The sequence below is a fragment of the Bos grunniens genome, chromosome 10, assembly GCF_055505025.1.
Source record: "Bos grunniens cultivar Pamir isolate PY7600 chromosome 10, Bosgru_T2T1.0, whole genome shotgun sequence".
In the NCBI taxonomy this organism is placed as follows: Eukaryota; Metazoa; Chordata; class Mammalia; order Artiodactyla; family Bovidae; genus Bos; species Bos grunniens.
Window position 1 is genome coordinate 43,589,476 of NC_141174.1, and position 20,206 is coordinate 43,609,681.

General features: G+C 34.8%; 1 protein-coding gene across 1 annotated transcript in view; it reads left to right on the plus strand.

Annotated features, from left to right (window-relative positions):
• Window positions 1–20,206, plus strand: part of USP8 (ubiquitin specific peptidase 8) — a 51,518-nt gene that overhangs the window by 22,306 nt on the left and 9,006 nt on the right. Inside the window, exons 4-11 of the mRNA XM_086320909.1 lie at window positions 534–619; window positions 2,385–2,547; window positions 4,942–4,984; window positions 6,710–6,854; window positions 10,657–10,819; window positions 12,955–13,099; window positions 13,396–13,616; window positions 16,625–17,203. Coding sequence (XP_086177035.1) covers window positions 534–619; window positions 2,385–2,547; window positions 4,942–4,984; window positions 6,710–6,854; window positions 10,657–10,819; window positions 12,955–13,099; window positions 13,396–13,616; window positions 16,625–17,203 — 1,545 coding nt within the window. The remainder of the gene's footprint in view (window positions 1–533; window positions 620–2,384; window positions 2,548–4,941; window positions 4,985–6,709; window positions 6,855–10,656; window positions 10,820–12,954; window positions 13,100–13,395; window positions 13,617–16,624; window positions 17,204–20,206) is intronic.

A 20,206-nucleotide genomic window follows, 5' to 3' on the forward strand; every position in this document is an offset into this window, starting at 1 on the left:
GGAGGGTTCACAATGTGGAACGTGGGTATACCTGTGGTGGATTCATTTCGATATTTGGCAAAACTAATACAATATTGTAAAGTTTAAAAATAAAATAAAATTAAAAAATAAATAAATAAAATAAAATAAGAAAAACGCTATGCTGTAGATCGGTATAGAATTTGCTTTACTGCTTCTGAGACTAAAAAAACTAAGTAACAAATTTACAGTAGGAAAATATATATTGCTTCTAAAATATGTAGTTTGCTTTTTTGGCACTTATTCATAAGCAATGAAAATAGTATTTACACTCCTTAAAGATGTGTTACAAAGTACTTACTTTTAAGCATACTAATGATATGAAGAAATATTTTTGAAACAACTGGAGAAGTCATGCATTAATGTAGGTTTAAAGTTTTAAAAAGGATTTTATTCAGTCGTAATATTTTTATCTAAACTTGTTTATATACACAGCATGATTTTCTGTTTTTAGCATTAGTGCTATGTGCAGTAGCTAGTACCAACAGTATGAAATGGTTTTCATATAATTTTAGGACCACTTTCATTCTATACTTGGACCTGCAAACATCAAAAAAGCTATTGAAGAAGCTGAGAGACTCTCTGAAAGCCTTAAACTCAGGTATGGACACTATTATGAAATCTTTAGAAAAATGTATATTTAGAAGATAAAAATAATGTTTAGAATTTGTTCATTTATATATGACCATGCATATAAATTTCAGTTCCTGGGGAAAAAGTCTTACTTGTGTGTTACCATTAATATTCTTTACTGAAAATTTTAAATGTTTAGACTGATACATTGTTAAGATAAGCATTGGTGTATTAGATTATAACTCGTCCATTTTTTTCTAAGTTTCTGACAGGATTCTTCAGAAAAACACGAATTTCTCATATGCTTCATGTTGCAGTGACATGTTGTAACACCATATGTTTCAGTTTTTAGTCATTAGTCACTCTTTAAATAACAAAATTAAAAGGGAACTATTTTTAATTCACTATTTTTTCTCAATGGATTTTCAATACTTAGATCAGTTAATAGCACCAACCTATTATAGTTAAACAGGTTTTCCCTTGCTATCTGAAAGTAAAGTGTTCTGTGAAACCATACCTAAGCTGAAATGGCAGAGGGCGAAGAAGCAATACCTTAGAAGACGTCTTGTTACCAGATGCACAAAACAAATAATCGAGGTACAGCACAGATGCTCACAGACACAGTGCAAAGTTATAACAGTTTGGTGCTGAGATGCTAGTGTAGTTCCTGGGGAAGGAGCTTGGCAGTGCCAGCTCTGCCCAGGGTGTACACTACTTCTCTAACAGCTTGCTGAAAAAAACTGCTAAGCACTTGTTTTTCATTTTTCACCTTTTTCTATAAGTGAAAATCATCTTCAGATTTGTTTCAGTTAGTAAAAACAGGTACTCATGTATACTGCTAAGTCACTTCAGTCATGTCCAACTCTGTGTGACCCCATAGACGGCAGCCCACCAGGCTCCGCCCTCCCTGGGATTCTCCAGGCAAGAACATGGGAGTGGGTTGCCATTTCCTTCTCCAATGCATGAAAGTGAAAAGTGAAAGGAAAGTCCCTCATTCGTGTCTGACTCTTCCCGACCCCATGGACTGCAGCCTACCAGGCTCCTCCGTCCATGGGATAAGTCTTTTGTAAAAGTGAAGTGGCATAAAGAAAACTTTGGAAAAGCAGGGATACTTGTATACATCATAGCCTTTACTTAGACATTATCTTTTCCAACTAATGTGTTCCCTTGGTCCTTTCCAGAATTGCTAATCTTGGGGTTGAAATATGTTAAGGTGGATGAAATCATTTAGAATCACTATTCCCTTTCTCCTTTAGCCAGTTAATCAACCAAGTAGAATTAGAGTTTCTTCTAATTTTGGGATTACCCATTATTGTTTACTCTTGTATTGCCTAGATTTACCTAATCATACTACTAATAGCAATAATCATGTTCTTTATTCCTCGATCTTTGGGGCTTTAGGTTCTTACACTTATTTAAAGTCTGTACTTTTGTATTTTGAGGTATTGAATAATAAGGCTTTATAGTTAGCTTTAGGATTTTAGGACTGTAAATCCTTTGAAAAGGAAATTGCAGCATATTTAAATCTTCAAAGGATTGAAATTAGTGAGAGGCAAAGAGCAAAAAGAATATTAAACAACTTCCACGTGAGAGCATAGAGTATCTTTTCAAGCTTTTTGAGCAATTTGAAATAAATCTACAGAGGGCAAATTTGTGATTTGTAACAACACTGGTGGAATTGAATTTCAGTTGAAAGAATACAGCCATAAAATATTTCAAGGTGAGGAACTGGATATGTTTTACTTTCCACCATTATGCCAATAAAAGACATCTTGACTTCTTTTTTCAACTAGATATGAAGAAGCTGAAGTTCGGAAAAAACTTGAAGAAAAGGACAGACAGGAGAAAGAGCAGCTGCAGAAACAGAAAAAGCAGGAAGCAGAAAGAGAGGATGATAGCACATCAGATAAAAGTTCTTTGGAAAATGTACTGGATGCCAAAGACAAAACCCAAAAGGTATTTCAGGTTTATTCTGTGAGCTAGAAAGACTGGTTCTTCTTGTCACGTGATTTGCTTAAGAGGGATTGAAATACCACTCACTGTGTCTTTTCTTTTTAGGCAGTAAGGATAATATTTAATGGGTTTTCACTAGAAAGTGAATTAATTAATTCTAGCTTTAGTAGATTCCAGATTTTTTTTTGATGCTTCTACAGAAATATGTTGTGTATATTATTAGGTTTTAGCAGTCATTATAGACTTTACTAGAGTTGTGGAAAGGGCATTTGAACTGTGATTCAGTATATCTGAGTTCGGGTCCCATATCAAGTCTTGCTTAACTGTTTTGGGACTTAGTTTGGCCAATGAAGGTCTTAAAATAGATGATCTTTAAGGTCTCTCCTTTGTAATAAATGTAATTTACATTAGGGAAAGATTGGGTACACTGTTTCTTTGGTATGAAACCTTTTTTCTATTCTTATTTTTTCCCTTTTACTTTTTCTTCTTTTCTCTGTCCCAGGTTCCCCTTCCTCTTTGCCTTCTTCTGGGTTCCATTTTGTTCAACGATTACTTGTAGTTTTTTCAGCTGTATCATTTGTTTGCCAGAAACTGTTAGTGATACCTACCAGTTATCAATATAACTCCCTGCCTTTAACCTCCTCAGAAGCTATTCTTTGTAAAATATAATTCCTTAAGCACGTTTGAAATTCATGTAAAATTTTCTACTTTAATTTTTCCTAAGCATTTTGTAGCTTTCACCTATCATTTGTATGTGGGTCATCACTGATTTCATTAAGAAGTAGTAGTTGAATTGCTTCTGATAGTGGGTGAGGTACTATGTAAAAAGAAGTGAAGAAATCCAATCTTTTGATTTTAGGAACTCATAATGTAAGATAAATAGTACTGCTGTAGAGACATACTCATTTATAGGTCAAATGGCTAATAAAAAAAAAGTCAAGATTCCCAAGACTTATATGAAAGGAACTTTTAAACTTTGATTTTGCTGCTTTTCCAACAGCAAGGCTATCTTTCATTACTTTTACTTTTGTTTAGCCTTTTTATATTGAAAAGAGAATACAATTAAATTCTGTTAACACAGCTTCAGTAATCAACTAACGTTTGCTTTGGTTTTTATCTGCACCTCTTCTTTCTTCAATCAAATTCTGGATGACATATCATGTTACCGCTAAGTATTTTAGTGTGCATCTCAAAGAAAGGACCGTTTTTCTTAATAACTACCATGTTGTTTTCCTACCTCACAAAATTAACAATAACTCCCTGATATAAAATAAAGCCCAGTCTAATATTTACCCACTTGTCTCATGATTTTTTAGAGTTGATCGGTTTGAATCAGGATCCAAACAAGGTCCACTCATTTTCTTTTGGTTGCAATGTGTCTTAAGTCTCTATAGCATCCTGTACTTGAGTCTCCTTCTCATTTTTCATTTCTTGCATTTGGCTTTTTAATACTAGATCAGTTCTATAAAATGAACCACATTCTGGATTTATCTGATTACTTCCTCCTTGTGTCACTTAGCTTGTTCCTCTGTCTCCTATATTTCCTGTAGGCTGGTAGTTCAGCCTAAGAGCTCAGTTAGATTCAGGTTCAGTTTTTTTTTTTTTTTTGACAAGAATGCTTATAGGTGATACTGTGTACTTTATATTATATCATATTAGGAGGCACATAATCTACATTTCTTTTTTTACTTTTAGTGATGCAGAAATAGATCTATAAATTCTTGTGGGTCCTTAGTTTTCCCATCTGCAAAATAAGTTAGTACTTTAGAGCAGGGGTCCACAGCCTCTGGGATCTAATGGCTGATGATCTGAGTGGAAGCTGACATAATAATAATAGAAATGAAGTACACAATAAATGTAATGCACTTGAATCATCCTGAAACCATCCATACCCGCGCCCTGGTCCATGGAAAAATTGTCTTCCACGAAACCAGTCCCTGATGCCAAGAAGGTTGGGGACTACTGCCTTAGAGAATTATCCCATTTTATCTTGGTTAGGAAATACAAATTTTGTATTAATTCATTTTCCTTTAAGTCTATACTGGAGGATGCTGAAGGGAATGGAATTTTTATTTCACTGTAAGAAGTGCTGTCTTGTTAAGTTAAAGACTAAGTTTCTCTAATAATTTGTGCTTTGAAATTATATTTCACCTTTAACTGGAGAAAAATTTGAGGAAATGACGTATGAATGTGATGTTACTAGTTGTTTCAGCTGTTGTCAGAGTAGCCTGCTAATGCCGTTACTGTTCATCTGTATTTTTATAAAATGCCAATACCCTGCACATTGCATTTTCTAGAAGGCTTTCAGTTTCAAAGAAGTATTAAAGTTGGACTTTTTCTTTCTGTAAAAATTTTTGTTTCTATTAAAGTTGAAACTTTTTTTTCCCTATGAAATAGATAAATGGTGAAAAGAGTGAAAAAAATGAGACTACAGAGAAAGGTAAGTGTGTTCAGAAAGAGAGAGTTTTTAGGTTATTGAGATCTCTTGATCTCAGATTTTACACAGTGAGATCTTAGCATTTCGTTTCATCTATACGTGAGCTTCTATCATTTTTCCTAACTTGTACAGTAATACTGAAAATGCACTATAGTCTATACTTAGATATCATAGGGAATATTTTTGGTAATATACATTTGAAAACATCAAAATTACAGTTGGTACTTGTCATTTTTACCCCCCGAGATGTACCTTAGCATAGTGGGTGAGAGCCTGGACTCTCAGAAGTCAGACTTCTCAGATTTGAGTACACTCTTCTGAGTTTCACTTTGAGCTTATTACTTCGCCTTTCTACTTCAGTTCCCCACCCCCCCACCCCTGCCCCCATACGATGGGGATAATAATTGCATCTATTTCTTAGGGTTATTGTAAGGAGTGATCGAGTTAATGCCTGTGATACTCTTAGAACACAGTAAACGTCATATAAGTAACTGTTAGTACTTATGACTCTGAGTGGTAGACTTAATTATTCAAAGCCTCTTTCATTCCCCTCAAAAAAAATCTGAACCAGTAATTTGGATGTTATCCATAGGTGGTGTTGACGTGCCAGTAACAAGGGTGTGACCTAAACAATAAGACTTAGGCAGTTACCTAAGTTTTCCTCTCTCAGAAAAGATTTAACTTCAACAGTGATTGTTTGTAACACTAAAATTATCTATTTAAAATATTGCCATACAACAGTTTAAAAAGTAAAACTGAGTGTAGTGAGGTACCTTCCTGAAAGCTGTTACCAATTCATTCTAAGATAGTTTTTATCCATATGTTCTTTTGTATCTCACCCTGCTTAGATTTTACCCTTCTTGGTGGTTTGTTTTCACCCTTTGGACTGTTTTGATGTCAAAGTGATCTTGGTGGTTAGAAAAGGAAGTAAGATGGTTATTAGCAACTGGGTATTTTAGCTTTGGCGGTAGCGTGACTATGTTCTTCACACAGGTGAAATAGTTCTGTATGTATTTAAGCCTCCTGGTAGTACTTTTTAATCTTCACTTCAGGTGGTAGAACCTGGAAGGAAAATAGCAACATAGGGAGTATTTATTTTTGCTAAATATTAAAGGGCTCAATATTAAACATTTTATGCTTGAGGAGCCCTGTGGGCCTTGCATGAAAGCAGCCATAGACAATGTAAACAAATGAGTGTAGCTGTGTTCCAGTGAAAACAGGTGACCGTGGTTAACCAACCCCATGTGGGACACAGATAACAAACTTTTGGCTTATTATTCTAGGAAATCTACAAGGTTTTCAGATAGCCTCGAAAAGACCCCAAGGAGACTTTTAAAAAATTTAGAACCTTTCAAGAACTTTTGATTCATAAATTTTTTTTTTCTGGTTGACATTTCTCAAATGACTTAATTTTTTAAACTAGAATATTTTCATGAGACACATATTATTAATATTTTATACAGCAACAGAGCCAACACCAGATGTAGTTGTAATATTCACCAGCAAGTTTTGGTATTTAAGTCTTTATAAAAAGGCTTTGAACTAGTTTCTTGATAAATGCCAAAAGCAAATTGTGTATAAAGTTAGTTTAAAAGGTAATAAATAATGTGATGGGACAGCAAGTATACGACACTTCCAGGAAAACTATGCTTGCCGTGTGGTCAGTGATATGACAGCACATGGAGCTGGGTGCTTCTTGTCACTTACATTGTCTCTCTCAATTCCAAGGAGCAATCACAGCGAAGGAGCTATACACAATGATGATGGATAAAAACATCAGCTTGATTATAATGGATGCTCGGAGAATGCAGGATTATCTGGATTCCCATATTTCAGATTCTCTCAGTGTTCCTGAAGAAGCCATCAGTCCAGGGTGAGTCATTGTATATTTAGATAAAATGGTAAGCTGTGGACAGTAGTAAATGTTGCAACTTAGCATCCATGCTAAATGTGGGTCTTTTCTTTTCCTGTGGTCCTTTTCATTCTTTGTTCCTCAGTGGCACACCTTACGCTTTCTGTGGGGTAGTGTAAAAGACATTCCGTTCGGCTGTTGTTTCCTGTCTGTGGCATTTGGAGCCTTATTAGAAGAGGAATGAAACTGCTTTTGTGTGTCTTCTTTCCCCAGGTGTTTGTTGAGTAATTGCTCCTGTTTTTTATTTTTGAGCTTGTGAATCATATCTACAAAACTGACTAAACTGATAAACTAGTTGAATTGTTTTCTGTTTTTAAGTTCCCCATACTATTACCTGTGGTAAGAGATACACAAATACTTTCTTGAAGAAGTAGCAGGTTAGCTAAGTGATTAAGAAAAAAATACGGGTTCTAAAATCAGGCTGTGTTCAGACTGTGTAACTCTGTCACTTATTAGCTACATTACTTCTAGCTAGTAATCTAACCTCTCTAAGCCCATAGTACCACCTATCTGAGAAGTTTTGAGAAGTTTAAATGACAGATTTTACATATGCATACATTTAGCACAGTGTCTGGCACTAGTAAGGACCTACTAATCTTTTTCTTTCTTTTTTTAAAAGCCTTTAACCTGTAAAAGAATTTAAAGTTACTTGCATGAATACATTGTATATTAGAAACTATTATTATAATAGTGACAGAGCCAGAACTCCAGTTCCATGGCTATTTTCATTATTATCAGTGTTATGAAAATTATATAACTTCTCTAGGTCTTAGTTTATGCTACTGAATTAGTTAAAATCTATGGTGTAACTTAAGGGATCTTAAAAAGATACATTTTTAAAGTTCGGTAATAAATTTTGCGCAGTTTCTAGCACATTGCTGAGGCTTATAATTGCTCAACCTGAAGAATAGAGTACTTTGCAAATATGCTATTTAAAAATGAGATTAGAAAGAAAGACAAAGTGGGGGAAAGAAGAAAAAAAATTTTTAAATAAAATAAGAATTTTTTAAAAAGGAAAAAAATGAGATTAGAGTGCATAGTCTAATCAAGTAGGTATGAATATTTTTTTCTAGGATTTTAAAAGACAGAGTTATGATTAATCTTCAGTGGTCTTACCTATACTAACAGAACGCTGGTGACTTTTGTTGACTTTAACTGTTTCCCAAAATGCAAGAATTTGACTAATGTGAAACTCAAGGTGAGTTTAGATTGAAGACTGAAGATCAATGAATTGCATACCAAGAAAATGATTACCTTTTAATTTCTGTTTCAGTCCTTCTGAATTAGTTAAAAGATGTTTCAGTTGGTGCTAGCTTTCCTTTTTAGTATTTGTTAATATCCCCTTCTTGCCAGAGGGCAGGCCTCAGAGTTCTCTACAGGTAACAGTATCTACAGCTAGCTGGTGGTGAATACCTATTTTACTAGTATTGTATACATACAAAACCACTTTTATCCTAAGTATTTAGCCCAGTCAGTTTTCAAAAACTGAATGTATCCATTTAGCTAGTGTCTGGACCAAGAAACAGAACATTACCATCACACTAGGAGGCCCCCCTTATGCTACCTATCTGTGGCTATCCATATACCCCATCCACCCAAGGGAACCACCAACAGATTTGTTTTTGTAGTTTCTATAAATGGAATTATACAGTCTAAAGTCTTCAATGTCTGGCTTCTTGTACTTGACCTTGCGTTTGTGAGAGTCATGTATATTATTGTGTGCGGTTGTAATTTGTTTATTCTCATTGCTCTTTGGTGATCTATTATGTGAACATAGCATAATTCACTGATCTGTTTTATTTACTTTTAGGATTATCCTTTATTTATTGGACATGATGCTGTTTTTTCATGCATATAGGAACATACACTTTCCTGTTAAAAACAATTCAAGTAAAGTTTTACTTTCAATTAAATAGTTAAAACATTACACAGTAGACAAAGGAGAGCAGAATTGTAGCAACTTGTGAAGGGGGTACCTGAAAGACTGGAGTTTGAGTACTGAATGATTTTATTGTTTTCTAAACTAGAGTTCTGAAGAATACTAATGAGTTTTTAGACAAAGTGTATTTAGGCAAATATATCCTTAGAGTCAGAAATTGTCCTTAAGAATATCATGTTTCAGTTTTCCTCCTCCTTTGTTGACCAAGCATCCTTTTAATCTCTAATCTTTGTATATCAAGTGGGACTTAACTATAAAACAGTATTTTATATTTTTTTCCCCTTATTTCCTAGAAGATATGGTAACCAACATTATTATATAGGAACAGGATTTTTTTCTCTTAAATTATCTAAACCATTTAGTTTTACTTAGAATACAAGTTTCTGCCCACGTTGACAACATCACCAGTTAAATCCTGAAATGCCTTGTTAGGAATAGTGTGGAGTTCCTTACCTGGAGGTACAAATCTCTATTATTCATTCCATTTCAGCAGATATTTACTGAGCACTCATGATGGGCTGAGTTACTGTGGTTCTAAGAGCTGGGGCTAAATCACTGAACAGACAGGAATCTTTGCTTCGTGGAGCTTATGTTTTAACAGGATGGTAGGATAGGTGAGACAGACAATAAAGCTTAAAATGTACATCTGCCACTGATAAGTGCTATGGAGATGATTGTATTAAGTGTGTATGTTGGGGTGAGTATTACACATTTTAATCCATGAAGGTTTCATGGAGAAGCTATCCCTCAGCTAACCTTGATATAAGGGAAATGAGTGATGCACTTACCTGAGGAAAAAGGGTTCCAGCAGAGGGGACAGTAGGAGCAGAGGCGCTTAGGCAGGAGCATGCCTGCAAAAACCAGGAGCCACAAGGCAGCGAAGAGTGCAGTGGGATTGAGGGGAATAAGTTAGTTAAGCAGGGATAAGGATGTTCAGGTAATAGGATTTGAGGTAGGAGCCATGCATCGGGCTCTTTAGGTAAGAATTTAAGCTTTTGTGTGAGCGAAGGAGGAAGTGAAGAACGTGCTTTAGTGTAGACTTGGTATGATTCACAGATGATGATGTAGTAGGCAGCACAGCACAACAGTTAAGAGTGTACACCTGAGCTAGCGGCAACTGTAACCTTGGATACTAACCCCTTTGTGCCTCAGTTTCCCCATCTATAAGGATAATGCCTATTTTATAGGAGTATAGTGAGGATCTAGTGAGAGTCAATGAGAATAAAACATTTAGAATAGCACCTGGCATATGGTAAATGCTGTATGTGTTTGTTAAATAAGCATTTTGGTATTTGGTTACTTTAATTATCTGTATAGGTATAAGAGAACTGAAATATAAAAGTGTTACCCCCTCTCCTCCATTATTTATATTTGACTGAGATGTAGTCAAATGAGTTCCTATGTTTTTATTTTTTGCCTCCCCACCCCTTTTTTTAATATTAAGGGTCAAGTGAGTCTGTTTCTTTCAGTCTCTAATAATTACTAAAATATATTTTAATATTATGCATTAGTGAAGGTGTTAAACATTTTAGGCTATTCTTAACATATAGTCTGACCTTAGAAAGGAAGCTGTCTTAAAGTTTGCTATGATATGAGGAGTTCCCTGGCGGTCCAGTGGTTAGGACTCTGCTTTTATTGCCAAGGGCTCTGGGTTCAGTCCCTGGTTGGGGAATTAAAATCCCAGAAGCCCCATGACATGGCCAAAAAAGAAAAAACGTTTGCTATGGTATGATAAAGACTGTAGAACAAAACTTGGTGTCTTATAATAGTATATTAGGACCTCTCATCTACTTTTGCCCCAATACAAATGTTAATACATTTCAGAGTCACTGCTAGTTGGATTGAAGCAAACCTCCCAGATGATTCTAAAGACACGTGGAAGAAGAGGGGGAGTGTGGACTCTGTGGTCCTTCTTGACTGGTTTAGTTCTGCAAAAGATTTACAACTTGGGACAACTCTACGGAGTCTGAAAGATGCACTTTTCAAGGTTAGCAAGTTTCCTTGTTAGTTTACTGTAATTGCAAGCCTTCTCTGGTTGTTAGAAGGGTATGTTGACTAGTTGATTATCTTAACGACATCAAGATCCATCATGCTTTGGTTGTAGACTTTTAAAAAATTCAAATTTAAAAGACTAGTTTTGAATAACCCAATAATATTAAAATTATCTTAATAGGATAATTAGAACTTTCAGAAATGTAAATTATTTGGAAAATGCTGTTTTTGTTATGAAACATAAAGGAAGAAATCACTAAGAAAAAAAGACTGATAGATACAACAATAAAATAAAAACTTAGGTGTGAAAAAATGTACCGATTTGAAGGCAGAAGGTAAAAATATTTGCAACAGATATGGCACTGATTTAGAACACCTAAAATCTGAAGAGTTTTTGCAAATAAATACAATTACTTAAGGTAAAATGCTGAAGTAAGTAGTAGACACAGATAGACATAGATAGAAGATGTGAAAGTGACAAGACATAAAAATACCAGCATGCTAGTAATCAGAAATGCAGATCCAAACAGTTACTGTCACTGTCTCGATCAGATTAACGGAGATAAAAATAATACTTGGTTTAATATGTCAAATTATTGAATACCACTAAATGCTGGTAAGCATGTGGTAAGAATAAAACTCGGTGTGCTGGTCGGAGGGTCAGTTGATGGAACATTGTCCTCCAGGACAGCGGTCTTAAAAGCCTTGAAACAATCATGCTTCAAAGTAGGAAATCGCAGAATATACCCAGGTATAGGCTGATATATGAAATTGCCAGTATTTACCTACTTTTCACTAAAAAAGTGACAGTTTCATAAAGGTAAGCCTAAGGTACCTGTAAGTTTAGTGTATGATAAAGATGACATAACAGATCAGTGAGGAAAAGATGGATTGAAATAACTGGTTTGAGGAGAGCTGGCTAGCCTGTAAGTAAAAGAAAGAGGATCTCTGCCTTATTTCTTAGACCACACTAGATTCCAAATGGGTAAAAGACATAAATATGTTGAATCAAACAATGAACTACCAGGAAAAACCGTTGATAAATGTTTTTATTACCTTGATCCTGAACCAAAGAGGCTCATATATTTGACTGTACTGAAAATACCACAAATAAAAAGTCAGAGGAAATATTTGTAACAAGACAAAAACCTATTTTCCTTAATACTCAGAGTACATTCACTGTTTACTAAGAAAAATAGCAGTCTGTAGAAAAATGGGCAAAAGATGAGATTAAGCCATAGACTATAAAGGGTTACTAAATGTATTAAAAGATGTTAAACTTCACATATAAATGCTAATACAACTCATTGTATGTCCCCCAGTTTGGTAAAAACTATAAAGACTTACAATGGGCGTTCTCATACACTGATGGTAAATCTGTATATTGACATTGCTTTTTGAAGGGCAGTTTGATGGCATCTTTTAAGCCAATGGTTTTAGGAAATTATTGTACAGAAATACACAAACATATTTTTAAAAGTTCATTTCAAAGATGAGCAATATGTATTAAAAGCCTTAAAATGTTCTTGGCCTACCCTCTTTACTTCTGGGAACTTTTCCTAATGGAGTCAATTAGGCATATGTATAGGATCTTTAGCATTTATCTCAGCATTTTTTATAATTAGGAAAAATAATAATTGTTGAAACAGTTGATTCAGTTTTGGTGTGTGTGTGTGTATGTGTCTGTATAAAACAATATTATCTGGTCATTACAGATGATGATATAGCTCTTTATGGATAATAGATGATCGTATAAAAGAAAAGCAGCATAAGTTTCATTATTTTATTTAAAAAAGGAAAAAGTATATATAGAAAACAGTAAGAATAAACTAAAATGTTGGAGTGTTATTTCTGGGTGATGAGGTTATATCACAGAAGATTTTTATTGTATGTTAAGTTGTGTTCCTATTTTTCTTTTAAGATCATGGATTACTTGTGTGATTTTAAAAACCCGATCTATCCATTTGTTTCATTAAATGCTGAATTTTGAATTCAGCTGTCTCTTTTTTTTGGTAATCATTTATAAGAAATGGATCTTTTAAGAACAGTTTAATATTCAGGTTTGTTGTGTTTTTAGCTGTCAAGAGACTGCTGCCATATTATTAAACATACTATTTCCTTATTTTATAGTGGGAAAGTAAAGCTGTCCTGCGCAGTGAACCTTTGGTTTTAGAAGGAGGCTATGAAAACTGGCTCCTTTGTTATCCACAGTATACAACAAATGCTAAAGTTACGCCACCTCCACGAGGCAAGAATGAAGAGGTGTCTATCTCATGTATGTATGTGAAAATTTTTGTTTAAAATTGCTTTGGTAAAATTTTAAACATTTTCTGTTCTCAGGGTAGTGTTCTTGGTTGTGTGTGCATTTGTCCTGTTAGATAGCAGTTGCTTTTAGGCATAAAAAAATACAAGATGTCCACAGTCTGAAAGTTAATGTTTATCAATTCATTAAGACTGTTGTGGTTGTCACTGCTTACTTTAACTACGACATAGAACATGCATGAGACATGAAGTACTGTTTATGGGGTTTGCTCTTCTTTCCATAATATTTTTATCTTTTGGGGATTTTAGTGGACTTTACTTACCCTTCACTGGAAGAATCAGTTCCTTCTAAACCTACTGCCCAGATGATACCTCCTATAGAAATCAGTGAAAATACAGAATTGATAAACAGTCAAGATGAGAGAATGGGACCACTGAATATATCAGCTCCAGTTGAACCAATTGCTGCTTCTAAATATGATGTTTCACCCATAATTCAGCCAGTGCCTATTTTAAAGAATATTCCACAGGTATGTTTTTGGTTTTCTTTTAATTTTATTATGTCTTTTCTTTTAATATTATATTAAGTATATAGTATAGCAATATGTATCCAGTGTATATGTACCTTCAGTATTTTAGAAAGAAAAAGATTGAAAAAATCTATATTCCTCTATTTTTGGTATATTGGTACATTTTTGCCATTAAAAAAACTTCATTGTAATTGTCTTACTGCCACAGCAATTTCAGAATAGATAATTGAAAGAATTTTAAACCTAACTCGGTCCATTTAGTATCAGATCAGATCAGATCAGATCAGTCGTTCAGTCGTGTCCGACTCTTTGCGACCCCATGAATCGCAGCACACCAGGCCTCCCTGTCCATCACCAACTCCCAGAGTTCACTGAGACTCATGTCCATCGAGTCAGTGATGCCATCCAGCCATCTCGTCCTCTGTCATCCCCTTCTCCTCCTGCCCCCAATCCCTCCCAGCATCAGAGTCTTTTCCAATGAGTCAGCTCTTCGCATGAGGTGGCCAAAGTACTGGAGTTTCAGCTTTAGCATCATTCCTTCCAAAGACAGTATTAGCACAATGAACTTGAACAACACTTGCAGGTGTATATTATAAATTTAATTCATAGTATTTTCCCAGATGGTTTGACTTACAGATGATAGATGTATGATGTCAGTATTTTGGTTTTGAAATAGTTCTTTAGTTTGATTTCCTTAGACTTTGACACATAAATTACAGGCATATTTTAACAATAATTGTCTAAAAGAGTTTACATAAAAGATGTTATAATAAAAAATTGTAACATCTTTCTTGTCATTAGATTTTACTTAAAGGAAGATAAACTAATTCTTTCCTGTGTGTTTTCCAGTAAGATTTTTTTTTACCATTTTTAATTTTTTTTCTCAGATATTTAAATAATATTTCATATTTGAAATAGGTAACATCTGGTTTGTGGAGCAGGCTCTGATTAGAAAATTTAGTCATTTTGGGGGGATATAAAATAAAGCAGTTCATTTCCTCATGTTTTAAGGCCTACTTTTAATATTTCGGATTAAATCTTAAGACTAATTATTTGAATAATTTTTTCTTACAATGAAAATTTAAGAAATTTTAAAAAGAGCTTATGACATTGCACTTCCTTTCAATTTAATCATGTTATTTAAACCATAATCCCTGTGTGACTTTCTGAGATATGTACAATTTATGAATTGTACCTTGATAAACATGTACTATTTAATACAATCAATAATATGTATCAATAATATATACTGTTTAATAGTCACTGGAGCACACACACATCAAGAAGAGAAGTTCTGACTGAGAGTGGGTATCATCAGGGAGGTCTTCATGGAGGTAGTAGTTTTATCTGGGCTTTAAGAGTGGAGTAGGATTTAAGGATGAAAGAAACAAGTGGAAAAATTTTATGACTGAAGGCACAAAGCATGTTCTGGGATTGGTAAGTAGTTCTGACAGGCTTGGGCACAGCTCTCGGAGAGAGGTGAGTGTGATGATAGATAAGATTGGAAAAGTGGACAGAAGTCATCAAGAGAGACTTTGATCTCTCTTGGAATTTTGTCATGTAGGCGAAAGGAAATCTTGAAAGAATTTTAAACTTGAAAGTAACATGATCATAGCTATGCTTTTAAGATGAGTGGAAAATGTGGATGAAAACATTTATTTTGATCCCTGTTCACCTTTTATTGTTAACCTCATCCTCATGGTGTTTGTTCTAACTTTATTCACAAATAAATTTAGAAAAGGGTAGGGGCAGGGAAGGTTTTTTTTTTTTAAATGAAGAGGCAAAAAGAGCAGAGCAGAGAAATGATTCCTTCTTGTAGTGGTGTTTTCTAATGGGAAAAACATACAGTTCATTTTGTAGGGACACTATACAGGTTGTTACTGGCAGACAGTCTCATTTTTATTTCAGTGAACGTCTCAAGAAATGATGTTAGGGTCATTTTTAACAATTTTGTAGGGTTAGTATATTGTTAAATTGAGGTAAATTACTCAATTTTAATTAGTATCTTATCTCTTATGAAAGTTGTTCTGGAATATTTTATTCATTCTCTCTGCAACATTTTATTTACTGTCAGGCACAGTCTCTACCCTCCTGGAGCTTATGTGCTAATAGGGAAGATTTTAAACAATTAAAGTTGTTTAATCAGAATCCCAGTAACTACTTAGAAGGAAAAGAATAGAGTATTATGACAGCATATATCAAGAGGCTTAGCTGGTCCTTAGGGATCAGGGAAGTCTTTTCTAAGGGAGAGATATTTAAGCTAAAACTTAATGTTGTGGGCATTATCTAGCCAAACAACTAGTATAAAGGCCTGACTTGGGAAGAAGCATGGCATCTTTGAGATTAAAATTAAAGATGGGGGCAGGGTAAGTATGGCTGGTATATCAAGTAGTATGAGATAAGATTGGGGAGATAGGCAGAAGAGAGACCACACAGGCATGGCAAGACATTTAGATCTAAGTCTGTGTAATCTAAGTACAGTCAGTGGTTTTTGACAGTAAGATTTTAAGTCAGTGGTCAGATCTATGTTTTAAAATGATTACTCTGGTAACAGAATGGAGAAACAAATCTGAAATATATGAAACTCTGAGTTTTTTTATTTGAGCAAGACATAGTGGGCACACCCATGTGTTTGTTGGGGGAAATCATGAATTTGGTTTTGGCCGTATGAGGTTTGTGGTATATGTGAGATACTCATGTGAAGACACTGAGTAGGCAGTTGGGTATGTGGAAATGGAACTTTAGGGGTGCTCAGGTCTGGTTCTTTTATGTTATAGAATGAAATCTTCATACACAGAACATATTAAAGTGTGGAATCAAGAGGATGTGAGTGCCAAGTGCCTTATGAGAAATCTTGACATTAGGTCATTTACAAATGGATGTTTTTGGCAGATACTGTCTCCACAGAGTGATGGTTCTTTTTATCACAACTTGATATCAAGAACTGAGGTTATTGTGTTCCTGGATTTCAACAAAAGGATGTTTTTCTCTGTTATTTGTTGATACAGATTGATCGTAGTAAAAAACCGGCAATCAAGTTGCCTGAAGATCATAGAATAAAATATGAAAGTACAGATCATGAGGAACAGTCTCCTCAGAGTGAAAAAGTTGTTCCTGATCGTTCCACAAAACCGGTATTTCCCCCTCCAACTGCTATGCTAACAGACGAAGAAAAAGCTCGTATTCACGCAGAAACTGTTCTTCTAATGGAAAAAAACAAACAAGAAAAAGAACTTAGAGAAAGGCAGCAAGAGGAACAGAAAGAGAGACTGAGGAGGGAAGAACAAGAACAAAAAGACAGAAAGGAACAAGAAGCTGAAGAAAATGAAATCACAGAGAAGCAACAAAAAGCAGAACAAATGGAAAAGAAAGAAAGTGAACAGGCCAGGAAAGAAGATAAAGAAACTTCAGCAAAGAGGGGCAGAGAAATAACAGGAGTAAAAAGACAAAGTAAAAGTGAACATGAGACTACCGATGCCAAGAAGTCTGTAGAAGATAGGGGGAAGAGGTGTCCAACCCCGGAAGTGCAGAAGAGGTCAGCAGATGTGCCTCATGCCTCTGTGGCAGGAGATTCAAGTTCAGGCAAGGTAAGCGGAAACAGTACAGACTGCCAACTAAGTGTAAAAAAACATATGTAAAAAGTGATATCGGTAGCATTCCATAAACAGGGTAGACATTTCAGTTGATTTTCTAGGAGATGATAGATTTGTACTGATCCAATTACACTTGCTTACCTGCTCTTGATTATTTGGGACTGGAATTGCTTTTCACGTCTATGGAATGCAACATATTTTTGCTAATTGAGATAAATAGCTGCATTCTTCATTTTTATGCTTGATGTGTGATCATCAAAAGACTAGAGTGAAATATAATCTTCTGATCTCACAATGGAGGAATTAGGTGCCAAATATTTATATGATGAAGTTTGTGTCTGCTTAGAATATGCCCAGTTTATCTTTGCGTGTAATGGTTTTATTTGTCGTCTGTGTCATTTGTTTGTTCATTCACCTGATCAAAAATATTGACAGTAATCCCATTAATGTTGCCTTTTCCTACCCTTGGCTATTACTCTTCATTGATTTTCATAATTTTGGAGATGTTTTTTTCTTTTCTTTTTGGCTACCCCACACAACTTGTAGGATCTCAGTTCCCCAACCAGGGACTGAACCTGGGCCTCGGCAATGAAAGTGCCAAATCGTAACTGCTAGACACTAGGGAGCTCCACTTTTTCTTTGTATTGGGATACAGCCAGTTAGTAAACAGTGCTATGATAGTTTCAGGTGAACCGCAAAGAGATTCAGCCCTACCAGAGAAGATTTTTTTAACCTAATAATGTCATGTGTGCTTTTCATGGGCTTTTTTTTTTTTTTGTCTATTATGCAATTAATAGTGCCTTTTCCTTTTGAACTCTTTTAAGTGTCTTGGGCTTTTAAAAATCCTACTTTATTCTTTTCCTTCCAGTTTTATTGAGATACAGTTGACATACAGCACTGTATAAGTTTAAGATGTACAATATAATGATTGTATCTCACGGAAATACAAAATTTAATAAAAAAATAACTTGTGATAAGAACTCTTAGGATTTACTTAACAACTATCATATGTAACATACAGCAGCGTTAATTAGTCATGTAGTACCTTATATCCACTTATAACTGGAAGTTTGTTCAACTACCTTCCTCCAATTTCCTGTTCTGCCTACCTCTGATACCCACAAGTCTGATCCTTTTTCCTTTGTATTTGTTTTTGAAGTATAAATGACTTATAATACTATGTTAGTTCCTGTTACACAACGTAGCCATTTGGTGTTTCTATACATTTCCAAATGATCACCATAGTAAGTCTAGATATACTATGTCATCATACAAGGATACACAGCTATTGACTACATTCCCACAATGTATATTTCATCCCTGTGACTCATTTATTTTGCAACTGAAAGTTTGTACCTCTTAATTTTCCTCATCTATTTCTTTTCCTCACTGCCACCACCCCACCAACCCGCCGCCCCACTCCTCACCTCTGGTGGTAACCACTTGTTTGTTCTCGTATCTATAACTTTCTGTTTTGTCTTGTTCATTTGTTTTTGAGATTCTGCATGTAAGTGAGATCATATATTTGTCTTTTGAGGCTGACTTTTTGCTTAGCATAATACCCTCTAGATCCATCCATGTTGTCACAAATGACAAAATTTCACTTTTTTATGGGTAATATTCCATTGTGTATATATACTATACATCTTCTTTATCCATTCATCTATTTATGGGCATCTGGGTTGCTTCCATATTCGTGGCTATTGTAAATAATGATGTAATGAACAAAGGGGTACATATATCTTTTCTAATCAGTGTTTTTTGTTTCTTTGGATAAATAACCAGGAGTAGAATTGCTGGATCATATGGTAGTTCTATTTTAAATTCTTTTTTAACAATCTCCATACTGTTTTCCATAGTGACTGCACCAATTTACATTCCCATCAACAGTGTTGTACTAGGGTTCCTTTTTCTTTGCATTTGCCAACACTTGTTATATGTCATCTTTTTGATAATAGCCATTCTGATGGGTGTGAGGTGTTATCTCATTGTGGTTTTGATGCTTTTCCCTGATGACCAGTGATGTTGAGCATCTTTTCATGCGCCTATTGGCCATCTGTCTTTGGAAAAATGTCTATTCAGATCCTGTGCCCATTTTTAAATCAGATTTTTGTTTCTTTGATGTTGAGTTGTATGAGTTCTTTGTATAATTTGGACATTGACCCCTTATCAGATATATTGTTTGCAAATATCTTCTCCCATTCAGTATAGGTGGCCTTTTCATTTTGTTGGTAGTTTCCTTCTCTGTGCAAAAAGCTTTTTATTTGATGTAGTCCCATTTTTCTGTCTTTGCTTTTGTTACCTTTGCCTGAGAAGACATATGCCAAAAATTATTACTAAGACGAATGTCAGAGTGTTCCTCCATTGTTTTCTTCTAGAAGTTTTATGGTTTCGGGTTTTACATTTAAGTCTTTCATCCATTTTGAATTTATTTTTGTGTATGTATGAGAGGATAGACTAGTTTGATTCTTTTGCATGTAGCTGTCCAGTTTTTCCAAAACCAGGTTTTAAAAATATTTTGGGGTTTTTTGTTTTATGTCTTCTCTCTTGGCTTTTTTGTTTTTGTTTGTTTTGGCTGCTTCATGCAGCTCGCAGGCTCTTAGTTTCCCAACCAGAGATTGAACCTGGGGCCATGGCAGTGAAAGCGTTGAATCCTAACCACTGAACTACCAGGGAACTCCTGGTTTGTTTTTAAAATTAATAAAATGTCAGTGCTCTTTGTATGCTGAAATTTAGAATGCCTACATATTTTGAATTATTTTGTTCAATAAAAAGAGATGTGGAAAAAATTATATGCTTGCCTATATAGCTCAAAAGTGTGGTGCATCTTTAATACCATTCATTGAAGAGGTTGACTTTTCTTCACTGTATAATCCTCCTTGTGTGGATATACTACATTTGATGGACACTGGATTGCTTCTGTTTTGGGGCTATTATGAATAATAATTCCATGAACATTTGCATCCAAGTCTTTGTGTGGAAATAAATTTTCTTATC